General features: G+C 41.6%; 1 protein-coding gene across 15 annotated transcripts in view; it reads right to left on the reverse strand.

The window, feature by feature from the left end:
• Positions 1-20,359, reverse strand: part of SYNE1 (spectrin repeat containing nuclear envelope protein 1) — a 707,535-nt gene that overhangs the window by 194,260 nt on the left and 492,916 nt on the right. For 13 of the 15 annotated variants that reach the window (XM_068232018.1, XM_068232025.1, XM_068232014.1 and 10 more), the window contains 4 exons: positions 12,728-12,895; positions 11,324-11,485; positions 9,960-10,154; positions 5,340-5,513 (listed from right to left, as the gene is read on the reverse strand). In XM_068232018.1, coding sequence (XP_068088119.1) covers positions 5,340-5,513; positions 9,960-10,154; positions 11,324-11,485; positions 12,728-12,895 — 699 coding nt within the window. The remainder of the gene's footprint in view (positions 1-5,339; positions 5,514-9,959; positions 10,155-11,323; positions 11,486-12,727; positions 12,896-20,359) is intronic. The other 2 variants (XM_068232012.1, XM_068232011.1) reach the window with 2 other exon arrangements.

A 20,359-nucleotide genomic window follows, 5' to 3' on the forward strand; every position in this document is an offset into this window, starting at 1 on the left:
TTCCCGTCTGTCAGTACCCACCAGTCCAATGCTGAGCATCGATATGCTAGAACAGGTCGCACCACTGCTCCACGTGCAGGCACGTCCCCTGCATGGAATAATTTTACTGTTCTGGAAGAAGATGAATCCAGGGCAGTCTGTTCTGTGTGCTGTAAATCGGTGAGAAGACAAATCGGGCAGCGGGTTCAGCACTTCAGGGCTGATAAGCCATCTGCGCAATCACCACAGACGGGAGTTCGAATATGTAAAGAATTACAATAAGATGGGTGGAGGAAAAGCAGAAGCAACAGGCCCCTCCTCTTCTTTTTTAGTCGTCCTGTCCCTATCCAACCTGCTCAGTCCCATTCTACTTCAAATCCCTCTGCATGCCAGGCTGGAAGAGGGCTCCAGACCTCGGCAAGCACCTCATCATCACCCTTGTTGGTTTCCTCTGAATCACCATTGTTCCAGCGTCAGGCCTCTGTGCCAGAAATGTTGCAGAGGAAGCGGATGCTCCCTGCAACTGATCCATTTGTTGTAAAAAATAATGCGCTCCTGGGAAGGCTGTTGGGCCAACAGCTGCTGCCCTACCAATTTGTGGACTGCGCCCCCTTCCGCAGACTGATGAACAGTGTTGCTCCACAATGGCAGATCCCCAGCCGCCATTATTTTGCCAGGAATGCTATCCCTGCCCTTCACCAGCACATTGTGGAGTGTGTCGGCCCGTCTATGGATCACGCTGTTGGTGGCAAGGTGCACTTCACTATGGATGGCTGGAGCAGCAGGCATGGGCAGGGAAAGTATCTAACTTTTACTGCCCATTGGGTCACTCTCCATGGTGCTGCTGAGGTGGGTGCAAGATCTGGGGCATCTCAGCTGGTGGTGCCGCCATGTGGGTTGAAAGGGAGGCCTCTTCAACTTCCCTCTGCTACCTGTTCTGTCCAAGGCCAGTCCGCCGTTGCTCAGCCTCCCAGCAAGTGGTCCCGCTCCTACACTGGTCTGCAGCACCATCAATGCCAAGCAGTGATGAAACTTCAATCCATGGACGAGAACAGGCAAACCGGATCTGTAAACCTTGCAGCCTTACATGATCAGATTCAGCAGTGGCTGTCCCCCCGAAAACTGGAGACAGGTGTAGTGGTGTCTGATAATGGTGCCAACATGCTGGCCACCACTTCTGAAGGTGGCTACACTCACAATTGTACCTTGCTTGGCCCATGTCTTCAACCTTGTAGTCCAGAAAGTTTTACAAACTTTTGATGGGTTGAAGGACGCTGTGGCCTCAGCACGAAAAGTGTCAGCCCACATCCGTCTCTCCGCAACCTCCCCCCTGCGGCCTTGAAACTGCTGCAGCGCCACCTTAGCCTGCCGCAGCACAGGCTTATTTCTGATTGTGCGATGCGGTGGAACTACACCATCCACATGCTGGAGAGGATGTGGGAGCAGCGAATGGCGGTCATGCTATACCTGTCTCAGACATCTTCCTCCAGAACAGGGCCACTGGACTACATTACTGGGGACCAGTCGCAGCTGATTGGACAGGTGTGTAAAGTCTTGGAGCCGTTTGAGCAGGCAACAAAATTGGTCAGTGAGGAGCACTGCAGCATATCAGAAGTGCTCCCAATTGCCTTCATGCTGGACAAGGCTCTTGACAAAGTGCTCGGACAGGAGAGGAAGCCCTACTGAACAGTGGTAAGTCAAGTGGGGGAGTGAGTGAGCATGCTCAAGTCCTGAATGAGGAGGCAGAGCTTGTTGAAGTGGAAGAGCCCATTGTCCGGGGGTGGGAAGAAGATTCTGATGTGGAGCTGGAGCATGACGACAGTTCTGACAGCCAGTAAGAGGTGATTAATGGCAGACATCTCTTCCCTATGGCTGCGCATATGCTCCAGTGCCTCCGTAAGGACCCCCGGATTAAAACTTTAAAATCAAGGCACGACATGTGGGTGGCCACCATCTTAGATCCCCGATTCAAGGGGAAAATGCGGCAGCTCATACCCCCCTCCCAAGCAGACGACAGGATGAGCCACATCCGGGATGCCCTTCTTCGTTGGGTAGTAGATGCGTTTCCTGAACCTGTATCCCGGGTCCAAGCTACCAAGCCTCATCATATTTAGCAAAGGTCTGGTGGTCCCACTCCCAGCAGCAGCACCAATAGCCAATCTGTGAACCTGCTGAGTATGTTGAAGGAATTTTATCAGCCAATGCCAGATACTCCTTGTAGCAGCAGCACCACCAGCGGGCAATGTGGAGAGTAATGATGACCCCATGGAGTATTGGACAAAACAACTGGATACCTGGCGTGAACTCGCTCAGTATGCATTGGAGGTTCTTGCATGCCAGTGTTCTTTCTGTGTGAGTATTTAGTGCTGCAGGTGGGGTGGTCACAGACCAACGGACCCGTCTGTCCACAGACAATGTGGACATACTAATGTTCATTAAAATGAACGAGTCATGGATCAGTGATAATTTCAAGGCCCCTCTCACTGATTCATGATGAAGATTAGGCAGATTAAATTAAAATTTTACTGTTTTTCAAGCCTCAAATGGTCTCCCTCTCAAACTCTGCTGCCTATCACTATCATCGCATATTTTTGCTTTTTAAGATCATAAAAATGCAGCTTTTGCAGCTGTCCGATGTCCTAACCCTATGCTTTTGGCCTACAACTTCTCCTGCTGCTTCAAAAAAAAAATTATAATGACTGCTGTGGAACCACCTCTAGGTCCCATGGCCTACGACAACTCCTGCTGCTCCAAACAAAAATTCTAATGACTGCCGTGGAACCACCTCTGGGTCCCATGGCCTATGACAACTCCTGCTGCTCCAAACAAAAATTGTAATGACTGCCGTGGAAGCACCTCTAGGTCCCATGGCCTACGTCAACTCCTGCTGCTCCAAACAAAAATTGTAATGACTGCCGTGGAACCACCTCTAGGTCCCATGGCCTACGTCAACTCCTGCTGCTCCAAACAAAAATTGTAATGACTGCCGTGGAACCACCTCTAGGTCCCATGGCCTACAACAACTCCTGCTGCTCCAAACAAAAAATGTAATGACTGCCGTGGAACCACCTCTAGGTTCCATGGCCTACGACAACTACTGCTGCTACAAAAAAAATTGTGATGACTGTCATGATATAGCAGCTAGTTACGATGTTGGGATAATACGGGAACATATTCTATCATTTTTCTATCTGCTGTGTCAAAGGTGTAGATATGCCAGGCTAGCTTCATGGACTGTTAATGTGATTGTGTGTGTGGGTCAATAGACCTACATTTGCACTGAATTCCTCTGGATGCAGGGGGCTTGGACATTAGCATACAGTTCCTCTGGACAGCCAGAAACAGGTAATTAGGAAACACTTAATCAGACAGTTGCTTTGAAGCCTATACAGGTGGTCTGACCCTATTGTCTGAATACTGTCTCAGAGGTGTATTGTGCTTGGGAGCAATTGTCACCTGGACTGGCTGCAGTATGCTTTGACACAGCTCACACCAGCCTGAGCCAGGAGTTTACATATAACAGCCAGGAAGCTTCACCCAAAATACAATCTTTTGATGTATAGACTTTTACCTGTGGAAATTGGGGTAGTGGAGGTGTTCTGAAATCTCTGAAAGGATCAGACACTAACACAGGAAAGCTTTGAAGGTCGCATATCACAGGAAGGATATGACAAGCTGGGAAATTGCATTAGATTGTGATATGAAACATTCTTTGCCCGGGGCAACACTTGGGACTATAAAACAGCAGCTAGGACAGTCACAACTTGTAGTCTTTGGAGATAGCACATTGCTAGGACTAATCTGGTTCCTGACCAGAAGTTGCGTCCTCCCGCAAACAACGCCCAGATCGATATGCTGGTAACGTTTTTCCCATATTTGCAACTTGTCTTGTGTGTATCGTTGTAACTTGTATTTTTGTAACTTTTACTGTTTTTTGTAAATCTTTTGTATATATTATTTTCTGCATTGTTCCACTTTTTCCTGGAATATTAAATCGTTATTTAATAAGTTTGACTTCTGCTGTACTAAACTAACACTCATAGCCTAGAAGAGACTGAAGTGTAACTGTGTTTAAGTCCATGCCTGATTGTATGTTTGAGCAACCCTACCGTATAATATTGAAATTGCATTGTGCACAGCTGACCCAACGTACGAAAACGGCAGTGCGAGTAGCTCGACAGCAGAGTGGCTAGCAGTATCGTTTGGAACGACTGTTAGTGGTTTTGCTTCACCACAGTGTAAGATTGCAATTGTGCGTGTGTGTGCGTGGCGTTCCCGTATTCGGCCTAAAGCGCAAAGCTGACCCGAATACGAAAACACGGATTGCGCGCTGAGCACTCGACAGCAGAGTGGAAGTGTCTAGCAACAGCTAGTGGTGGCAGTGAGAAGTGTTCTGAGGGGTCACAGCCTGGTTTTAGCTTGCTAAGGCTGCTTCCCCTCTCGATCTGGTCAAACCCGTAGTCGGGAACCGTATACGCAGGCGTGCCGCGGGCCGGTTCCTGACATAAATGACCGCCGTGAAACCACCTCTAGGTCCCATGGCCTACGACAACTCTTGCTGTTCCAAAAAAAAAAATTGTAATCAGGATTGTGATTCAGCCACCACTAAAGCCAAAGTTATCAGCAGGACTGCCAGGGAACTGGTATTTGTTTAAAAGGAAACATCCATTAGGTTCCTTTTAACATTGTGGAAATTGTTCCACCGGAATGAGGAATTCCGCAGAATACCGCGGGAATCCACCGGAATGTAGCGGTAGCGGAATTTCGTTATAGTGGAAGGCGGAATTACCGCGATATCGGAAATCGCCTGTTCCGATCATCCCTAACTTCTACATTGCACATCTTGTGCACAACACAGAGCTGTCCCATTTAATATAGCGGAATGTAGTCATCTCTGCAGTTATTGTAAAGCACAAAGCCACCTGGATTGCAGAGCAATATTTTGCAGCATATACAGTACTGGTTTGTCTTCCCTTTTTTCTAGCTATGTGAGAGTGTGCCTGGACCCTAAAGCTATCATAACCATCAAGGTTTCTCTATTTTCATAGATATGCAGAACAGCAAAAGTTTGGAAAAAAATAGCGAAAGTCGAAAAGACAATGGACCAAGAAACAAAAGTATGAAAATGAGGAAATGAGGATACTGGTGATGTTCATAAATATATACATGCAGGCAAAAGCTATTTTAGTTTATTTCCCCAAACCATGCATAATTCACAATGCATGCTTAATTTACCATTCCTCAAAGGATGTATTCATCAAAATTAAAGCTTTTTAGTGGAACCTAGATAATGCCTTGTCTTTATGTCTAAAACATTTGTGCAGACTAAACTATACTCTATATTTCACCGTGGACTGTACCTGGCAATCAATGAGCTGTGCTTCCATGTCCATGGGCTCTTCAAAAGCGCGTAACACATTTTCTAATGTAGCCCTGGCACCCAGCAGCCAGTGATCAAGCTCATCTGCTTCACTCCGGTACCTCTGCAGGGCCTGCTCATGGCGTTGCTCTTCCAGCTGTTCATTCAGTTTTTCCTAATGACATAATGTGTTTATCTTTTCTGCCATTCTTAATACAGTCATTGAAATATAGTATTTCCACTGTAGGAAACATCTGATCTTACACTAGAATGTAGCAGGCTGTAGCGTGGCCATGCAAAAGAACATTACACATTCCACCCTACTAACATACAACATTGCTAGGATAGCACTTGAGAATGCAGGTGAATACACAATGAAAGAAATTACATTAAGTGACAGAATATGAAGTTATTATTTGCAATACAGAAAACGTGAGTTTTCCAAATAACCATATGTAAAGAAGAATTGCACACCTCTGTCCAGCGGAGTGGTGATGCAGGATCCCAAGGCAATTGTAATCCACAGAATCAAAGGAGAGGTCCGCACACAGACACGTTCAGGAACAGTGTACCGTTTATTGTCACATAGCATGTACAATTTATCTGACTGTACATCGACGATCATTTCGGGGCTAATCCGGTTCCCTTTGTCAAGGCAAGGATAGACATACATGCATGTGTGTCCTTGCCTTGACAAAGGGGACTGGATTGGCCCCAAAACGATCAGCAGTGTATGGTCAGATAAATTGTACATGTGTGATGGGACAATAAACAATGTACAAGACTTCTGACGAGCCTCACCCCTCCTCTGGAATGCCCTTCCACAGCACATCCGCCACTCTCCCACCTTTGAAATCTTTAAACGCTCTCTCAAAACCCACCTTTTCCAACAAGCATATTCTCTAGCTTAGGCCATGCACCCACTAAATAACCTAATTACGCACTGCCTGTACATATACTGTATACTTCCCCCACCTCTTGTTTCCACCTCATTCCTTTAGATTGTAAGCTCGCAAGGGCAGGGCTCTCACCCTTTTGTGTCATGGAATGTTATTAATTTAATTGCTTGCACTCTGTTAGACATTCATACATTTTAGTCATCATGTTAAATTTACAATTGTAATCAGCAGTGCTGTATCTTGTATCAGTGTTCATATTTGATGTATATCATTGTCTGTATCATTATGTATCCCTTGTTTGTTTTCTTACATTGTACAGCGCCACGGAATATGTTGGCGCTTTATAAATAAATAATAATAATAAACGGTACCCTGTTCCTGCTGAACAAGTATGTGTGTGGACTTCTCCTTTGATTCTGTTTTTTCCAAATAACCTTTTTGTAATTTGAATACTTCACCGTATTTTTAGAATGATGACAAAACACTGTCCACCCTTAATAACATAACCAGAAAGGTTAGGAAACCCATTCTGATAGACATTTTAGCCACTGAGACAAGCACTACTACTCAGTGTGTCTTCTGCCCACTTGGCTTTGTATTTATGCTCCACTCTTCACTGACATAAATATGCTTAGTTCTCCAGTATATGAACTAGTTGGCATACAGAACAGCCTGAGAGCATTTGAAACATGCCCGCATGTCAGACGTGTATGGATGTGTTTAGACTGCCTATAACAAAGAGATGTCTGGCATTATCCCAGAGCAGATCTCTTGCCAATTAGCCCTCAGAAAAGAAATATTAATCAGTTACTCAAAGAAAGTCTTTGATCACTTGCCCTTATGCAGTATTAAGGTCAAACTACTGAATAGAATAGCTGACTGGGTGTACAGATTGGGTGATGAGGATGGCAGGGAGGCAATACGCAGTGTGTGTGAACTGAGAGACCGCGCTGTTCTAATACTTATGAAGTAAAAACTGAATATATAAAGCGTAGAAACTATTTTTAAATTATTTAAAGATGAACTGTAGTGAAAATAACTCAATTAATAAAATTGCTTATTTTTTTACAATATTCATTTATAAATTATTTAGTCACCCTGATTTACATTTTAAAATGTATCACAGGTGGTGACATCTTTACTTGTGTCAGGTGCCACTAGTACAATACACAACTTATCTCCCAGAATGCTCTGGGAGGAGAATTCCACATAGCTAAATAGCCCAGGCAAAGCATCACTGGCAGGGCAGTGTTAATTACCAATATACAGCAATATATAGATATAGGGAGTGCTTCTGATGTTGAAACCAAGAAATGTAATGTAGAAATGGGTATTCTGAATGATTTACTGCATTCTGCTATATGTCACTATTGTGCCTATTTAAAGTAATGTTCAGTGTGTTGAAAAAGATCTGTGAAAACTGGCCACTAATGATACAATTTGCTGAACGATCGATTACGAATGATTCTTCAATTGAACGATCGTAAATGATCGTTTGGGACCACTAATGGGCAAAAATCTCCTAACCATTCCAATCAGATTGATGGGATTGACCCAAAATTTGGATCAATTTCATTAATCTGATCTGATTGGTTAGGAGATTGTTGTCCATTAGTGGTTTCAAACAATCATTTAAGATCGTTCATATGAAGAGTCGTTTGTAATCCATTGTTCACCCAATTGTATCATTAGTGGCCACCTGAAGATGTGATTATCACTACTTGCCTAATGCTTGTTATGTATTAAGGGTAAGTGTTGGTAAACTTTACATGCACTGCCGGCACTTATTACATTTACCAGTGTTTTGTGAATATACCCCTATATACAGTATATGACAAATTGATAGTTAAATCAAAATCAGTTGTCTAAATGTGAAAAACAGTGTGTTCATTTTCCCCTCGGCTGATCAATACGGTAGTTTTCAGCATGATCACTCCAAATTAACCCCTGCACTCCAGCAAATCATATCAGTGTTGCTTAATGTGAACTTATTTTGAGCATTGTTTTTGAATTTAATATGCTAAGAAACACGTCATTTTTAAGGCTCTCAAGAATTAACCACATTATTTCAGTTTATAAGAAACCCTGTCTAATGACTTACAAATAAGAGGAGTGGAGTGGGGTTTAGCAGATGCTGAGGAAGTTTTTTTTAGTTACTCAATTTATTTTATCATATCAGTAGATAGGTAGTTACAAGGTAACCTAGCCCTGTTTGCCACTGACCAAGATCCTTGCAGCATATGATTGAAGACAGGATGGCCGCCCCATGTGATGACTTTTGGATTCCTGCAACTCTACCGAGCATAAACAAGGTAAACCGCTATTTACCAACTTTTTATGGCACAGTAAGTATCAAAAGGAAAGCACCATAACCTGACTAGCTGTTTTTTGCATCACTGGAAAAAAAGCCTTTTCCTTAAGAAGGTGCTGCTCCATGTGGTTCAGTGAACTCTGATGATACCATCAAGGGTGGTTTTTTCTGTGTCCATTGCTAACAAACCTGAACACAGTTAAAGTTAGCAGGGGACTGAGGCTATGTTAGAGCTGGTCCACACTAGACACAGTTGCAGGACGGACACTGCAGTCCGGATAAGGGGAAGTACCCACCGTACTGCAAACTGATGAAAGTGCATCAGTTTTGCATCAGTTTCCGTTCAGGTTTTTCCCTGATAGAAAACGTCTCCATCATTAGGAAGGAGTGGGAGGATTTTTTTGGGCCAATCATAAAGCTCAGGCTATCCGTTTTAACATCCGTTTTTTGCCTGTGGAGCTGGAGATGCGTTTTCTCATTGCTTTCACTACCCCCTGCGTGTATCCGTGGTCCTGATCCGTTGCGTGAAAATGCAGCAGATCCGGGCCTTCCGTTCAGGTTTTGAAAACGGATCCCCGCAAACGCAGACGGATCCGTTTTTTACTTGGGTGAGGCTGGCTGCTATTTTCAACATTAGTATCCGGGACTCCGTTTTTCATCAGGTTTAAAAAAACGCAGCCACGGATACGTTTCCGGACCTAGTGTGGACCAGCTCTTACTGCATATCTACTCTTATCCTTAACTTACTAGAAGCTGCATTTCTACATAGCCTCTATACATTAAAGGTGGCCACACACCGTACAATTAAAAAATCCAATTTTTCACCAATTTGATCATTGTGATCAGTTGTCCTGAAAAATTGAGAGCTTTTCTTTGTTTTCGATCGGTAAATACGATCGAATTTCCCGCTTTTTCGATTTTTTAAGATTGGACATGTTGGAAATTTCAGACCAACTTTATCAAGAATTGTATGGTGTGTGATGGATTGTCAATACCTTGATGTACAGTTCCAATTAACATTTTCTGAGCTTTCAATTATTTTATTCATGATTGGGAAAAATTGAACATAGGTGTGTGGGACATCGGTCAGATTTTTGAATTGTTACAATCAATCAGAAAAATTGATTGTTATTCTTTTTCGATTTTTTAAGATTGGACATGTTGGAAATTTCAGACCAACTTTATCAAGAATTGTATGGTGTGTGATGGATTGTCAATTATTTGATGTACAGTTCCAATTAACATTTTCTGAGCTTTCAATTATTTTATTCATGATTGGGAAAAATTGAACATAGGTGTGTGGAACATCGGTCAGATTTTTGAATTGTTACAATCAATCACAAAAATTGATTGGTATTCTTGAATTGAACAGGTATTTAAAAAACAAATGGAACTTAATTCTTGCACACACCTCTAAGAGCTGGCGTTTCCCCGAGGCCTTCATTCTGATGGTGGCCATTCTCTCTGCCAAGACAGTCAGTGTAGATTGCAGAGCTAGCTGATCAGCAGCTTCTGAATCCAAAGATTCAGATACTAGTTCGTCCGCAAAGGAAGCCTGCAATTTACTGATCTCATCCTGCAACATTAAAATTTCATCCATAAGAGCCTAAAAGAAAAGAAAAGGAAACAAAACATATATAAATTTAAATTTGGTACAGTTCCTCTTCTATTCTATTAATACTGCCTTAACTATAACTAAACAAAGTCATTTTTGTTCTGTCTATCTGAAATGGAAGAGACGCTAGAAAATGATAAAGCAGCACAAAAAACTAATAGATAAGTATTGAAAAGAGAATGGGAGTTGAAATGGGAACCTAAGTGTGCCCGAAGACGGCGGCTCTGTACTACGCATGCGTAAGCACATGAGAAAGCATGCTCATGCATGTGCAGTACGGAGTGGCCCTTCTTTGGGAGCAATCGGGCATCCGAAGGCTTCAGAAGCTTCCAACGGTGACAGAGATCAGTATTTGACCAATGGTCGAACACTGCTATAACGGGGGAGCCACCACTGGAATGAGTGGACCGTGAGAGGTGCGGGAAGGCTCTATAAGACCCAGAATCTTCTCTCTCCTTAGGTATGCATCTATTTTTTTTTATTTCTGGTTCCCATTAGCTTTAACAAGATCAGAGAGAGATTTGATCATCTTTGCTGTAGAGTTGTCAACAAGACCCAATGTCATTTTCTTAACAAAATGGTCAAGAAGACCAGAGTGAGAGGTGAAAGGTTCAATCCCTATAAATTGTCTACAGTTTTCTTTTCCCATGAGAAACTGAAAGAGGCTACAACGAGGTCTGTAGATTTTCCAGAGTGTCAGAAAACTTCTGGAATCTCTTGTCATCACTCTCTAATAAAAATGTGGCATACTTTATTAAAGTTGGTTTCATATATGGAAAACTAAATCTATATAACATAAAAGTAAACACAATGTTCAGTTTCTGAAGTATTATAAATTGTAGCCATTAAAGGAAATGTCAGGAAAAATTATCATATTCAAGCTCTACTTACCCTTACACAGCCTCTTGCAGCCAACATATCCCACGCCGCAGCTCCGCTCTCTTAATTTACAGCGGTACTCGTGCAGGTGCAGTAGAGGATGTCCACGAGGTCAGCCTCTGCACCGGCGATGACCCCGGGCTGGCGGTTGAGCGGAGCTGCGGTGTGGGATATGTTGGCTGCAAGAGGCTGGAGGAAGCCCCGGGTAAGTAGAGCTTGAATATGATAATTTTGCCTGACATTTTCTTTAAGCAAACACATTATATAAAGGTCCAGTTCACCTGGTGTTCCGCCATTTGAGTTTCAGGGGTCTTGCTGGGCTCCAGACTCTCATTCAGTTTCACTTCAATGGCTTCCATTTTTGTTGAGATAGACTGAAGAGAATCTTGATATCTTTGCTGTCGTTCAAGAGCCTCATATAACGTTCGCTGCTTTTCACTGATCTAGTAATTGAACATATAATGACAAGGATACATATACTTTAATAAGGACAACAGCATAGATTAAGTCAACATGAGCCAATTATGAAGGAAAAATAAATTGTTAAAACAATTTTTTATTATGATACTGTATTTTAAGTAGATAGAATATATCGCATATGAATACACAGATGCACTGCAGGTATAAGTGAGCAGTCACATTCAATGCTGCCTATGCTTAAAGGGGCACTATGAATTAAAAAAAAACTATTAATAAGTACCTATAGGATGTAAATGTCCAAGTATGCCTATTTCCAATGGCCCAATTAAATGCTTGCTTCAGGGTTCCTGGCTTGTAGCCGTGTCTCTTTATACATCATAATGTGGCTTGACAATGCTGACAATTACTGATTCATGTATATTTTCATTGAAAAACTGAGACCACTGATGCATTTGTGTCCACTTTTCAATTACACATCAATGTTACAGATGCTGAAAAGCGGACAGAAGCGGACACAACTGCATTGGTGGGCTCAAGATGTAATTGACAGATTCACTTTAGTGAATGATTTCCTATTGTCCCATTTGTTGTTATTTCAAGTGAAAGCAGTTGGTCAACAGTTATACTAATGGGCTCAGCAGTTTTATTGTGTTCTTTTATTTTTACTGTATTGACATTTGAAAATCTTCTGACATTCCAGGCCCTATGTTATGGCCCATACTCACGAGGGACTTTTGTCGCCTCAACACGCGGCGCGCGCGTGTTGCGGCGACAGGTCGCCCGTGAGTATGGGCCGTCGCGCGCGCACCCCGAACTGTCGCCCGTCGCTCATGTCGCCATGCGATTGAAAGTTTCAATCGCATGGCGACAGTCGCCGCCGCACCTCCCCCGCAACTGTCGCTAGTCCGCGTGAGTACGCGGACTAGCAACAGCAACCTCCATTGTGGTAAATGGAGCTTCCGGCGGGGGGAGGAGGAACGTCGGCGACAGCTTCCGTCTCGCCGCTGGTCCCTCTTCCGCGTGTGTACGCGGAGGGACCTGGCGAGGAGCTGTCGCCGGCCTGTCGCAGACACGCTCACGTGTGCTGGCGACAGGCCACTTCTGCAGCCCGTGAGTACGGGCCATTAGGGTCAAATGCGCTATACTTTGTTAAGAAAACTATTTGGCAATCAGAACATATTGATGCATACCCCAACTGTCTTGAGAAAATGTGAGATGTTGTAAATTAAATGCTGTCATAATCTGATATGCAGAATAAAACATACCACATTCTTCAAAGTTTCCCAGGAACGCTGTAGATCATCTAGCTTGGCATTGGCAGCCGTCTCTATGCCCGACTCGTACATTTCCTGAGTAGAAGCTGTGCTGGTTAGGATCTTGGCAGCATCTGTCTGCAACTGTTCAGCAGATAAGGCCTGGTAATAAGCAATGTCCTAAGAGCATGAAGGATAACATAGCACTTTCAACAGGTAGCACAGGCATGCATGCTAGTTCCTGCAAGCGCAATATGTGTTATTAGCTACAATTCTACTACAAAAAGCGATAAGCACATAAACACTTACTGTATATCTGAATGCTTTATATGCATTCAATTTGTGCCTGTGCATTATGATACTAAACGAGTAGCTTGAGGCATTCCCAACAAAATCATTATATTCCTCACAAATTTAAATCGCAATACATTTAAATATCAGATATTTCAAAGGTATCTAATGCAGATAATTGTCAATTAAACAAAACATGCGAGTACACATATAAATTACTGTAGTAGGCATAATGGTAGAGGCACTTGAGCTATTGCAAGCATAATTAAAGTATTATTATCATGAAAAATTGAAAAATACATACAGTGGCTTGCAAAAGTATTCGGCCCCCTTGAAGTTTTCCACATTTTGTCATATTACTGCCACAAACATGAATCAATTTGATTGGAATTCCACGTGAAAGACCAATACAAAGTGGTGTACACTGGAGAAGTGGAACGAAAATCATACATGATTCCAAACATTTTTTACAAATAAATAACTGCAAAGTGGGGTGTGCATAATTATTCGGCCCCCTGAGTCAATACTTTGTAGAGCCACCTTTTTCTGCAATTACAGCTGTAAGTCTTTAAGGGTATGTCTCTACCAGCTTTTTTACATCTAGAGACTGAAATCCTTGCCCATTCTTCTTTGCAAAACAGCTCCAGCTCTGTCAGACTAGATAGACAGCGTTTGTGAACAGCAGTTTTCAGATCTTGCCACAGATTCTCGATTGGATTTAGATCTGGACTTTGACTGGGCCATTCTAACACATTGATATGATATGTTTTGGTTTAAACCATTCCATTGCTGCCCTGGCTTTATTTTTAGGGTAGTTGTCCTGCTGGAAGGTGAACCTCCACCCCAGTCTTAAGTCTTTTGCAGACTACAAGAGGTTTTCCAAGATTGCCCTGTATTTGGCTCCATCCATCTTCCCATCAACTCTGACCAGCTTCCCTGTCCCTGCTGAAGAGATGCACCCCCCAGAGCATAATGCTGCCACCACCATATTTGACAGTGGGGATGGTGTGTTCAGAGTGAAGTGCAGTGTTAGTTTTCCGCCACACATAGCGTTTTGCATTTTGGCTAAAAAGTTCCATTTTGGTCTCATCTGACCAGAGCACCTTCTTCCACATGTTTGCTGTGTCCCCCACATGGCTTGTGGCAAACTGCACATGGGACTTCTTATGCTTTTCTGTTAACAATGGCTTTCTTCTTGCCACTCTTCCATAAAGACCAACTTTGTGCAGTGCATGACTAATAGTTGTCCTATGGACAGATTCCCCCACCTGAGCTGTAGATCTCTGCAGCTCGTCCAGAGTCACCATGGGCCTCTTGACTGCATTTCTAATCAGCACTCTCCTAGTTCGGCCTGTGAGTTTAGGTGGACGGCCTTGTCTTGGTAGATTTACAGTTGTGCCATACTCCTTCCATTTCTGAATGATCGCTTGAACAGTGCTCCGTGGGATGTTCAAGGCTTTGGAAATCTTATTGTAGCATAAGCCTGCTTGAAATGTCTCAATAACTTTATCCCTGACCTGTCTGGTGTGTTCTTTGGACTTCATGGTGTAGTTGCTCCCAATATTCTCTTAGACAACTTCTTAGGCCGTCACAGAGCAGCTGTATTTGTACCTACATTAGATTACCCACAGGTGCACTCTATTTAGTCATTAGCGCTCATCAGGCAATGTCTATGGGCAACTGACTGCGCTCAGACTAAAGGGGGCTGAATAATTACGCACACCCCACTTTGCAGTTATTGATTTGTAAAAAATGTTTGGAATCATGTATGATTTTCGTTCCACTTCTCACATGTACACCACTTTGTATTGGTATTTCACGTGGAATTCCAATAAAATTGATTCATGTTTGTGGCAGTAATGTGACAAAATGTGGAAAACTTCAAGGGGGACGAATACTTTTGCAAGCCACTGTATTTAAAATATAAAATTGGTCCAGAGTAAAATGCACTATACATTACTTTTTTTCCTTTGACATTGTCACTTATAGTAGGTAGTATGACTCTGACAGATTTGTCCATCTCCTCATGGGGCATTCCCAGCATTTCCTTTGTTCTTTACCAAAGCACTCCATAGAATAGACTTATACGAAGGTACCAGTCAGCCTCCCTACATGTAGAACACTGTTTTGGCAGTTGGACTGAACAAATGCCATTCAGTAAGTGCTTTTGAAAATAAAGAAAACCCTGTAAATCCCCCAGGAGAAGATAGACTAGTCCACAACCTGTCAGAATTGTCCTACTTTGACTACCTACTGTAACTGACAGAGACATAGGAAAACGTAATTTATAGTGCATTTTACACTGGCACAAATGTGCATCTTATACACGTAATTTAATTTTTAAAAATGTTTGCAATAGTGGTCCTATATGTGTTTATAAGGAACCTTACACAAATGTAGAACATTCAAGCTATTGAATTACATATAGTTGTAATTAGTATTTTAGCTCATAACCACAAACTCATCCTGGGCAGAGAAGTTTCCCTTTACCACTTGGAACAGGAAATGCAAATTCTTATCTGAACTTCAGTACTGTTTTTGGTAAAGCAGGTCAGTGTAATTTACTGCGACTTTACACACAATCACTAAAAACATGATTTACTTAGGTTTTCTTGTGCTTTAAAAAAAAAAAACACAGCAGAACATATGGTAAGTTATCCAGCAAATCTGTTGACTAACATTATATGGTAAAAAGTGTGGAACTACAGTGGGATGCAAAAGTTTGGGCAACTTTGTTAATCGTCATGATTTTCTTGTATAAATTGTTGGTTGTTACGATAAAAGATGTCAGTTAAATATATCATTTAGGAGACACACACAGTGATATTTTAGAAGTGAAATGAAGTTTATTGGATTTACAGAAAGTGCACAATAATTGTTTAAATATAATAAGGCAGGTGCATAAATTTGGGCACTGTTGTCATTTTATTGATTCCAAAACCTTAAAGACATTTTTGAAATAAAAAGAAGATTTTTTATGAGACTTCAGAGTCTCTTTAAGGGGCGTCAATTGTAAGTTTCCCTCCTCTTTTCATTTTCTCTGAAGAGTAGCAACATGGGGATCTCAAAACAACTCTCAAATGACCTGAAGACAAAGATTGTTCACGATTATGGTTTAGGGGAAAGATACAGAAAGCTGTCTCAGAGATTTTAGCTGTCTGTTTCCACAGTTAGGAACATACTAAGGAATGGAAGACCACAGGCTCAGTTCAAGTTAAGGCTCGAAGAAGCAGACCAAGAAAAATCTCGGATAAACAGAAGCGACAGTTAGAGTCAACCCACAGACAAGCACCAAAGACCTACAGCATCATCTTGCTGCAGATGGAGTCACTGTGCATCGCTCAACCATTCGGCGCGCTTTACACAAGGAGATGCTGTATGCGAGAGTGATGCAGAGGAAGCTTTTTGTTCGCCCACAGCACAAACAGAGCTGCTTGAGGTATGCTAAAGCACATTTGGACAAGCCAGCTTCATTTTGGAATGAGGTGCTGTGGACTGATAAAACTAAAATTGAGTTATGTGGGCATAACAAGGGGCGTTATGTATGGATGAAAAACGACACAGCATTCCAAGAAAAAACACCTGCTACCTACAGTAAAATATGGTGGTGGTTCCATCATGCCGTGGGGCTGTGTGGCCAGTGCAGGGACTGGGAATCTTGCCAAAGTTGAGGGACGCATGGATTCCACTCAGTATCAGCAGATTCTGGAGACCAATGTCCAGGAATCAGTGACAAAGCTGAAGCTGCTCCAGGGCTGGATTTTTCAACAAGACAACGACCCAAAACACTGCTCAAAGGCATTTATGCAGAGGAACAAGTACAATGTTCTGGAATGGCCATCTCAGTCCCCAGACCTGAATATAATTGAAAATCTGTGGTGTGAGTTAAAGAGAGCTGTCCATGCTCGGAAACCATCAAACCTGAATAAACCATAAACTATATAAACACTTAAATAATAAATAAACTAGAGATGTTTTGTAAAGAGAAATGGTCCAAAATACTTTCAACCAGAATCCAGACTCTCACTGGAACCTACAGGAAAAGTTTAGAGGCTGTCATTTCAGAAAAAGCAGGATCTACTAAATATTGATTTCATTTCTTTTTTGTGGTATCCAAATGTATGCACCTGCCTAATTTTGTTTAAACAATTATTGCACACTTTCTGCAAATCCAATAAACTTAATTTCACTTCCCAAATATCACTGTGTGTGTCTCCTATATGATATATTTAACTGACATATTTATCATAACAACCAACAATTTATACAGGAAAATCATGACGATTAACAAGGTTGTCCAAACTTTCACATCACACTGTATCATAACATAGTGGGGGTTGTCCATCAACAGTGCACCAGATATAAGAACTTGGAATGAAAAAGTGCAGACACAAAATCACTAACCTTTCAACAACCATATGTTCTGATAAAACCCGCACCAGAGTTACAAACTGCTGTCATCAACGTTTTAAAAAATCAATTTCAGATTAGTTGAGTGACTTTGGTTCTGTACTGCTCTATATCTTAGGAAAATCTAAAGGTGGCCACTATTGATCCAATTTCTAGCGAAACATTGTTCGAGCAATCAGATAATTCTGATCAGGAGAAAAATTGTTCACTACACCATAAACGAACCAATCTTTGCTTCTTATCTATCACAACCAATAAGAATATCCAAATGTTGGTTTGAACAAAATCCATTCGGACGACTATTTTTATAACCATTTGTAATCGATTGTGCCCATCATTGGAGATTATTTACAACCAATCTGATCAGAATTTCTGATCGCTCAAACGATTTACCACTAGAAATTGGACTGTTAGTGGCCACCCTTAGAGTATCAGTCCCTGTGAGTCGACTGTATCTGATAATCAAGAAATTCCACTGCAGGCCGATCTAACCAGTCAGCCAGCCATTGGCACTATGAATGAAGCCTGCTGCACCCAGTGAACAACCGCAGTCTGCCACTAGACCAGTCCACTCTGGGATTTTGTAGAGGTGTCAGGTTAGCATACTTGTATGGAAATGCCAGCCAAATGCCTTGTCCAATCAACCCTGTATCACTGCACTCTCACCTGCTGATTGAGTGCCGAAACACCAGAAAATACTCCATTACTCTACTCCATTACTCTGTGTAGCGAGCATAATCGCCTCTATGTGGTCATACAGGCATAGAGGCGCTTATGCTCACTACACAGCCATATCAGTTAAAGAGAAACTGCGACCAAGAATTGAACTCCAATCAGTAGCTGATACTCCCTTTCCCATGAGAAATATTTTCCTTTTCACAAGCAGATAATCAGGGGGTTCTATACGGCTGATATGGTGGTGAAAACCCTCCCACAGTGTGATGTCAGGACCAAGGTTCTGACATCACACTGTGCGAGCCTTTTGCATTGTGGGAAATAACAGCTGTTTACAGCTGTTTCCAACTGCCAAGAAAGCAAGAAACATCTCCTTCCACTGACATCACATGCCAGCAGTAAAAATGTCACCGTGTGATAAATGTCAGAATGTAAATCAGAGGGAGGAAAGATTTTACAATGGGCAAACACTGACTAAATCATTTATACATAATTATTGTAAAAATGAAGCATTTTTTGTTACATTATTTTCACTGGAGCTCCTCTTTAAGGCACCTGTTTTTTCACCGACTTGGGGAAAAGGGCAAGCACCCAAGAAACGCTTTGTACATTTTATGTGCTCAAATAAAAGACCCTTTTTCAACAGACTTGTCCTAATTCCTCAAGGGAAGTAAGATTACCTCTCTGTTTATAAGATCAACAGCTTTATTAACCTAGCTTTTACGGATTGGGCGCCTCCCCCCTTGTTTAATGTCTTGTCTCTTTAGAGGTGATAGTTTTTAAGTATGTCCTAAAGAACATTTGGATTGTGAACCTCCAGTTCCTGTTACAGACCTGGAAGGCCAAGGGACAGTTTATTACCCGCCTGCTCTGATGATGGTTGCAAGGATTTGCAACCCACAATTGTGAATATATACATACTTAGCAATTTGCTTTTCCGAATCTTACATGATTTTGCACTATTGGGCCTCCTTTTGTCTTTTAGATGAGTCTGGGGCTGTTACAACCACAGGAACCATTGAAATAAAATATCATATGCATGTTCAATTGCATAAGGAGTTACATTTTCTCAGTTTATATTTGAGAATATTTGGTAATTATTGCGAGAAAGACTACAATAAATATATTGCCTCACCTTTGTTAAACTATAATAATTTTACCTTTGTTAAACTATACTAATATAATCAAATATATATATATATATATATATATATATATATATATATATATATATATATATATATACAGATATAAGTATATACACACACACACACATATATAGCTATGATCCACTGGAATTTGAGATGCCTTATGGCATCCTTAGCTGGCTGGATAGCAATTAAAATTTTAAAATAATTTTAATAAAAGTAAAGACAAAATGAATTGTAGTACTAATATATGTAAGTTAGTTATTTATAACAAAGGTGGAATAAAGTGGTCCTTTACTATTAGTGTTTTTTTTCTCACCGCCAGAAAACCCCGTACCAGCAGTATACAAATTCTAAACGTACTCTTTGTGTGCATATACTCCCCTTCCGGAAGCTATAAAAAGTGACCTGGCTAGAAGAATGCTTCAACTCACAACTCACAATTCACTTCATACATCTTCCAATGGTCAAGAAATTAGCAACAAAATATCAGTGTGTGCTGCTATCAGAGATTGTTACAATTTGTTACAGGATTAATTCCAGCATCAAAAAGTCTTTGGATACTTTGGATCCTTTATGCACATTTTACTAACACAGAACACAGAGATAAAACAACAAATATAACAAGACAAACGTGTGTTTCCTAGTGAAGTGCAGCACTCAGGTTTCTGTACCAGGAATATTCAATAGGTAACATGTTGTCTATAAACGAAAACTCATCATTATTCTAAAAGCTGGGAAAAGGTTTCCTGTAGCCTCCTTATAATTATGAATTTGTACACTGCATTGTATGGAGCCTTATATATGTTATACAGTGTAGGTTCATCCTAGTAATGGTGGTCTTGCCACTAAGAAGCTTTTGGGCACAATTTCAGGAGTAACTTTACACGAGAAACGGAATGTGCACCCTTCATTTTTTTGTATATGAATATGATGTGGCACTTTATCTGTTCAAGACTGTAGTTCCAGAAAACACAAAATTACGCTATAGTGACTGAGATAATGTTTAAATTGGCCTGGTTTCTCTTGAAGCACCCTATCAGATTAACTCCCTCTGCCACCTTCCAGTATATTCACATCTTAGCAGCACATTCCTCATGCAGTGCACATTCTCTGCACC

This window comes from Hyperolius riggenbachi, chromosome 4 (assembly GCF_040937935.1).
Source record: "Hyperolius riggenbachi isolate aHypRig1 chromosome 4, aHypRig1.pri, whole genome shotgun sequence".
NCBI lineage: Eukaryota > Metazoa > Chordata > Amphibia > Anura > Hyperoliidae > Hyperolius > Hyperolius riggenbachi.